Source organism: Sinohyriopsis cumingii, chromosome 12 (assembly GCF_028554795.1).
Source record: "Sinohyriopsis cumingii isolate HCF-2022 chromosome 12, ASM2855479v2, whole genome shotgun sequence".
NCBI lineage: Eukaryota > Metazoa > Mollusca > Bivalvia > Unionida > Unionidae > Sinohyriopsis > Sinohyriopsis cumingii.
In genome coordinates, this window is record NC_142972.1 from 107,030,469 (window position 1) to 107,038,660 (window position 8,192).

General features: G+C 35.4%; 1 protein-coding gene across 1 annotated transcript in view; it reads left to right on the forward strand.

Moving 5' to 3' along the window:
• The window catches only part of LOC149787203 (uncharacterized), a 76,860-nt gene extending 69,403 nt beyond the window's left edge, over positions 1-7,457 (forward strand). Inside the window, exons 13-14 of the mRNA XM_089976067.1 lie at positions 3,570-4,189; positions 6,618-7,457. Coding sequence (XP_089832193.1) covers positions 3,570-4,157 — 588 coding nt within the window. The 3' untranslated portion in view covers positions 4,158-4,189; positions 6,618-7,457. The remainder of the gene's footprint in view (positions 1-3,569; positions 4,190-6,617) is intronic.
• Positions 7,458-8,192: the final 735 nt, after the last annotated feature.

Consider the following 8,192-nt stretch of genomic DNA (forward strand, 5'->3'; position numbering starts at 1 on the left):
TAGAACAAGTAAACAGAACAACATGTAAACTTTTGATTTTATTTGCTTATGAATATTATACAGAATATTTGAGTTTAGAACTTTTGGATGTAGTGTATTGAGATGATGAATATTAAAAGCCTTATTGTAGTGATCTTGAAATTGGAAATGTCCTCAATGTTGTCTTTGACTATATTAATTTATTTTTATTATGATCAGTTAAATGCATACTGTAACAATGTGTTCATGTGTATTGTTGACTGTAAATGATATAGTAGCTTTAATTTTGTGGATTATTTATGTAACAATTTTATGACATTGAATTATGTCATATACTTGGTAAAATAGTTATAATAAAGGCATCCTTTTAGTGAGGCATCCATGATATAGTCTTCTTTTTTTATATTTAACTCTTTTGGAACTTGGCTAAACAGGATTGTCTTGATGTGTTGTAGAACCTATGCATATAGGTCATGTTGAACATGTTGTTTCCGTGAGGGCGATGGATATACATGTCATCTTGAACATGTTGTTTCCATGACGGCAGTGGATATATATGTAGATCTGATTGACATTGGGGTTACTTCTTTTGTACTTCATTTAATCGCATTTCAGCAAATACATTGAAGGTTAGCAATCTGATATTTATTACGAGGTTCATGATCATGACTCCATGTTTTCTATTGAAAGGCTTGTGTGCATGACATTGCAGACAGGTATGTGTATGGTAGGAGTTTTGTAAAATATGGATTGTGAATTATGAATGGATGTCAACTCAATGGTTATATTACATGCATGTGGTTTGGATTTATAATAGCCGGTCTGTTGAGTAGTTCAGACAAATTTGATTGACTAAAAACAAGCTGAGTATGTCGATAGATCTTGACAGGATCTGACATTAGCTTAGCCACTAGTTGCCAAGTGGTCTAAAGTGCTCCGCTTTGCAAATAACTGTCAGCTCACATCTGTCCACATGGGTGGGAACCTCTGGCTTGTCCAGTGTGGATACATGAGAAAGCTGACTGTAGTTTCCGTTGGGGCAGTGATTCTTACCTTATTTTTCCCAGGTTCTTCCTCAACTAATTACACTGGCCAAAATATATAACCTATCTTCGCCTGAGAATTGACGTCAAACCGCAAACAAACCAACCAACCACGATTCCAATAGATCTTTATATCAATCTTTTATGAGCGAATTTGCTTGGACCTGAACTGTTAGATTAAGCTATCAAGATTGTTTACGTCACCAGGGATTGGACCATCTAGGATATATATATATATATATATATATATATATATATATATATATATATATATATATATATACACACACACAATGGGACCCCGCTATGACACGGTAGTTGGGAGCCATAGAATCAGACCATGTTATGAACCAAACCGTGTTATATACAACCAAGTCACTTAGCTGAAGAAAATGTATCCACCCAAAAAAAAAAAATTATGGGTGGGTGGGTGGGTAATAAATGCGGGCGGTAAAATGAATGCTTCGTCGGCACATTTGCTCTCTTGAATCAATGCATATTAAATGAGAATACACCTGTATTGAAAAGAGAGAAGACATTATATAATAGTTTACTTTATTAAGAGAACCATGAATTGGTACATATACGTGAATACTGTTCATATATAAATGTCCAATGTATAGCATTATCAGAGTATCAACGCAGTGTACTCACTTGCGAACCTCATCATATACATTGAATCCACAATACAAGTGCTTCCATCGAAAATATGCATACACAGCTTTAAAATATTCATTAATTTTGTAACAGGTCATATTGGTCTGAATTCAGTGGAAAAACATAGCACAATCACGTAACGAATGACGAAGGACATTTACTTTGAAGTACGTTCGAAGTCGATAAAAGTTAGTTTGCGTTTTAAGCCGCCATTGGCATAAACATTTTCCCTCCAAAAAGTCAACTTTCACAGAACAGTTAGAGTGTTCCAGTCACGTTGGAAAATGCAAAAATCCATCAGATTTCATCACTTTTATTTAAGTTTGGTACTGACTTCCTTTGAAGAAAACTTCTTTGCTGTTATTTAAAGATTGTAGTCGACTTTCTTCGATGAAGGCTGCATGCGCTTTTGAAGTCGCCGCTAAAGAACAGCTTTGGAGAACCAAACGAATCCCATTTCTTATTGTGGCGGCAACATCAAATAATTGTATTGCATGATTGAGACGGGGATTTTTTTCCATTTGCTGAGTGCGTTTTCATAACAGTCGGTGCTTCAAAGGTAATCTGTTTCCTTTGAAATTTCAGCAAACTGTTTTATCTGGAAACATGTTTAAAAGGAATTGGCCGTCGTTTAGACTATTCTAGTTACTGTCCCTCCATGCCTGCTGAATAAATCAATAAGATTTTACTTTTTTCTTATTTATTTTTTTACATTTGTCGTAGCAACATGATGCTGCCTTCTTCGCATGCTTCTGAAAATTGACAAAGGGTCAACGGACGATAGAGACGCAGGTGTTTTGATGACATAGATTATTACAGAAAACGTGAGTGTTCTGAAGGATTTAATTCAGAGTGAAAAGAAGAGGAATTTTACTTATCATCCACACACAAATGCCAGTCTTTGTAAATATATTAATTACTAGCGAGCGGCCGAAAATCCGATGAAAGACAGATTACGAGAGAATGCCTCGTCCAGTTGATATCCGTTACCACAAATGTCAACAACAAAAAAGCGGATATTTCACAACATACAGAACTAGATGTCAGGATAAGTGGATTATGATATAACAATGCACTGTTTAGATGGTTTGTCAGTATAGACAAAGAATTTGTTTATGTAACAATAGACAAATTTCAGTGCATTTTATATCCAGTTTGCGGCTTCCTTTCATGGGGCCTCTGAATTTCTGCACTCCAAACCAATGGTTGTATATAAAATTTTAAACAGCCAACAATGTTGCCAATAAATAAAAAATCCACATGGCATGTTTTGCAGCCAATAAGGAAAATAATCCAAGTTTGCGACATTGGCGAAGACCTACGCGATCTCAGAATAAAATTTTTATGCGTTTTTTCTTCTTCTTACTTTTAAGAAGAAAGAAAAAGTACTTTTTCGTGTACGAGAAAAATACTTTTTCGTGTACGAGAAAAATACATGTAAAATTTCAGGAGCCAAGCCACGATCGTCGTGCATTTTTTATTCATACGCGATCTCTATCCCAAAATGATAAGCAACTTTTTAAGTTTTTCGTACTTTTTAAGAAAAAATTTCGTGCACAAGAAAAATACATGTATATGAAATTTCGGGAGCCACGCCACGACCGCGTTATATCCGAATTCGCGTTATAACGGAGCGCGTTATAGCGGGTTCACTATATATATATATATATATATATATATATATATATATATATATATATTTGTTTAGCTTATTTCTTATAATCAGTCATGTATGTGTTCTTTGTATTCAATAAAACATGACATAAATAATATAGTTTGATCTGTTTATACTAGTATGTTGATTTATTGAATTATTGTTTTTTTATTGATTCTATGTTAAGTCACTGTTTACAAAGTGTTGTAATAAATTTGGTTTTCCTCTTTCTTTAGGGCCAGGACTCTGATGCATCCATAACACATGAGCACATGAATTACGCTCGTCTCTGCATTGCCCTTGTAACTATTTGTGGAAATGCCATGAGGGAAATGCTTCTCTCCCATGTTCCTGCTCCACACAAAAGCATCTACAAGGCAATTATGGCCAACAAATCCACCTTGACTAGTAGGAGACAAAACAGACAGGCTCTTCTTAACCCGGATCAAAGTCAAGTAGTCTTCTCAGACCCATTAGGTCGGTATGTGACTGCTGTGGACCAGTTTGACATTACCTTATTGTATACTCTGATCAGAAATGTCAGCACAGTTCCTGATCCATCAATGATTGGCTGGGGATTTGATCCACCAGATCAGCCAAGGGACACATCTCTTGGAGCTAGTGTGGAACGAATCCGTTTATATAGGAATCTTATCAATGGTCATTCTGCTCAGGGAAAGGTTAACCAACAAGACTTTGAGGATTACTGGCAGAAGATTGAAGCTGTGATTCATGACATTGAAAATGTAGTTGGTGGAAAGGTATACTCTTTAGAGTTAGAAAAGCAAAGGAGACGGGTCATCAGCATTTATGAAGCCTGTTAGCTACTAAAGGGGTCATGAAGCATCCATAAAAGGTATATAAAAATTAATAAGTGTTATATGTACATAACATAATAGCACAAACAACACATACAAAGTAAATAAATGCCGTGTGTATATGTTATGATAATACTTATCACGACGTAAGCAAAGATAACAAAGTAAGGTAGAACATATCATGACAAAGTGAGTGGGAAGGTTGGTTAAGTATTAATGGTACTTGAAGAAGGGGCAGATTAATTTTCTTACTACCATCCAGGCAAACATATGTATTTATAGCATCAGACTTGAGACAGGATTGGCGTGACCCATATATGCGAATGGAATCTTGCATCTGATTGGCTGAGGGTGTTAGGACATTGAATGCCAAGATGCATTTCTGTTCCAGTTTTGACAAAACTATGAATATATGATTATTTCGTTGATATCTTAAAGAACTTCAGTAAGGCTAACGATGTGGTCTACATTTGATTTGTTCAGCTCATTAACACCGGCAACTGATATGTTGTGCTTGTTGCCATGAGATGATTTTGCTATTAAATGGCTATGCTTATTGCCATGAAATGATTATGCTACTGACGGACTGGAGAACATCACGTATTAACAAGAACCATGATAATAATTAAATTGAGGAGATAATTTACATAGGTTATGTTTTTACAATCCTAAAATACTTCATAAACCTGTTTAGTGAGATAGTCAAATATTGGGTTAGGTAAGCCAGATGAGTGAGATAAGGCTCCCTTGGATCTGTTGTTCAGTTGTTTCTTAAAACAACATTTTGATCATTTTCAACTTGGGAATTTTGACAAACTACCTGTTAGCATACTTAATGACAAACACTTAAGGGTGACTGATAACATTAGTCAAACATATCTGTATTTATATCTGGAGGACCTGATTAGATTTATCAGGTCTTTACAGCAATTTTTTTTATAATAAACTTAATACATGTTGTAAGCGTTTGACTTATATTTTCTTGGTAAAATCATTCTTATAACAGTTGGGCAAAATAAAACCAAGGTAGAAAAATTTTATTTCTTACACATACATGTAGATGACCTATATAAATATTATTGACATTATAGCAGTCTTACACATTTTCTTTTTTAATTTTCTATTTGGTTGGTTGGTTGTGGAATTTTGTAGCACAGCAACACTTAAAGACTATATAGTGCCAAGGCAAAGAGAACAGCATGCTATATCCAGGGAACCGCTCCGTTGGCCTAGTGGTTAGAGCGTCCGCCTCGGATGCGGGAGGTCTTGGGTTCAATCTCCGGCCGAGTCATACCAAAGACTTACAAAAACGGTACTAACAGCTGCCTCGCTTGGCGCTCAGCATTAAGAAGTTAGTGTTAGGACTGGTCGGCCCGGTGTCAGGATAATGTGACTGTGTGGGACATCATGCTACATGTCTGCGGCATGATGCCCCAGTGTTAGACATCACTATAAACTGCCACATTGCAGACATCGTAGCGATATGACTGAAAAATTTTTAAAGCTACGTTAACAATCCAAATCACATCACATCACATATATCCAGGGAAGCACACTTGTACCTGATCTGGGCTGACTTCACATGGTTTGCTGTGAGTCAGTGGGCGTATATGCTTTGCAAACATGTATCTGATTTGTTCTATGTTTCTGATGCTTTCACATTCAGGACTGTGATCACGCATATGTAAAAGTGGGATATCAATATTTTAGTGTGACAGTATCTGGTAAGACGTAGGTCAGCATCCCTGTTTCTTTCAAATAGACTCTTCCTGCTCTGTAAACCTAATGCCATTATATCACATGCACACAATGTTTGCATCACATTTGTAGCAAAGTACATAATTATAACAATGATGGAAGACTAGTTTTTAGCTTTGCTGGTCATAGACCAATAGAGCTTATGGGATGATCTGCTGTCCATCCTTCATCCGCTGTATATCATATGTCTGTCTGTTAGCGAAAACTTTTTATCATAGCTTCTTCTAAACTGCTTTGAGGATTGCTGTGAAACTTTATGAATATATTTAACCCATATCTAGCTGGAGCTTCCTGAACATCCATTATGATCTACACAGTGGCTATCATGAAATAAACCTTGTGACTGCAACTTCTCTTGAATGAATGGTCATATCATCATGGGATTTTCACTAAAAGACTTATGTCTAGTTTTGAATGAAGGTGGTGACGTCAGTACTAACGATTTTGAGATTAAGCTTAGTTATAAAGTTTTACCTTCTAGCTAAACAAAAGCTGGAATCAACATAAAGAGGGCAATTTGTATAAATGATACACTAATTAAATTAGATCATGAATAAATTAATTATATATCTCATTATATCTATCTATTTATCTTTAACTTTTAGCTGATAAACCTAATAAATAATCTGGTCTACAATTGCAATTAAGAAGTTTATATGCTATATTAACGCTACTAAAAAAACTCATGATAACATTTTATTTTTACAGATTATGCATGTTATTTTTATGATGCTGATCATGGATCCAATGTCCCAAGATGTCCCTTTCTTCAGTACTTATACGTGTTGACAAGCAAACTGCAGAAACACCAGTAGAATTGTCTGTGAAAGCAAATATGAAACCAGTATTGGATGGGCATTTTATTTCCACCAAGTTGAAAGAACATGAAGACTGTGGCATCATTAAATGTTTCTCACAAAACTGTTGATATAAGTCTACTGGATAGTTGACATGCAAATTATCGAATGGAAAATATAATTTTAGATGTGCATAAGCAGCTCAAAGTAAACTATTTCAGGAGAAAATGAAGATGGACTAGTGCTCAATTCATTATGCTTATGTTCTGTGAATTTTATGCTCATTAAACCTGTAACACGGTACATATAACACCATATTTTAGTGAGCATATGTGCTGCCTGCTTCTATTACATAGATGCTTGCAATTTCATTGATGATGAGACTCCTTATTCAGTGATCTACTGTCAGGTTTGCAGTTTGAATGCACCAATGTGGAACATGCTAAAATTAAACCACTTTGTGCCTGTGGTTTAATCAGCAGGCATGCTCAGTTAAAATCAGGATTAGGTGCAGTTTTGTGTAAATCAAGCAAGCTTTATTAACAGCAATATAGAACTTTTGTTTTGCTAGTGTGTGCCACTATTTTAGTTTCTTGCCAGCTCTCTCATTATACATACCAGGATTGATGTCTTATATTATCAGACTTCCATTAAAGACCAAAGCGGTCAGTGTTGATAGTAATGATGGTGCATCATGCATGATGTTTATTTTGTTTTATTTATAATTTTTAAAAAATCTAAGTGGTCAGTGTTAATAGTAATGATGGTGCATCATACATGATGTTCATCAGTTTATTGACTGTGAATTCCTTGTTATACATTAGAAAGACATCTTTTTACCGAATACGTTGTTAGTGATTCTTCATTTCAGTTGTACATTCATGTACAACAAGGTTTAAACATTCAGTGTTGTTTCAAAACTTAACGATAAACATGTGAGTAATCAGCATTATTATGACAATGCAGTCTGGTTACGATTATTTTACAGGTTAGTGTTAAAAAAAAGCAAATATAGATTTTCATACTTATATTTGAAACCCAGTTGGAAAACATATATGTTCTAACATTTACTCTTGCTCTGCTTTTACTTTTAATTATTTTGTTATGCCCTATTCAGAGACACCAAATGTGAGTGGACTGGTTCCCCTTTAGTGCAGATTGTCTCCCTTTGATCAACTTTAAGGGGAAAGAGCTTGAAGCTTACTAAATCCTGGATGCAGTGCTGCACATTTACAGTAAATGAACAGTGATTCATGCAAACTCCCACAGTTTAGGTTGAAGTCACATGCAAATGTAATCTGTGCAGCAGACAATTTATATTTAACCGTTGACCCTTACATTGCAAGGTGCGATATATCATAGCCATTGGCATGGAATCGGTCTTTTTGTTCATGGCGGCCAGCATAACTGTTGGCGTAAGACCCCATCAACCAATGAGACTCTACTGGCAAGCTTCATCACATACCAACATTCAGCAAGCCCAATA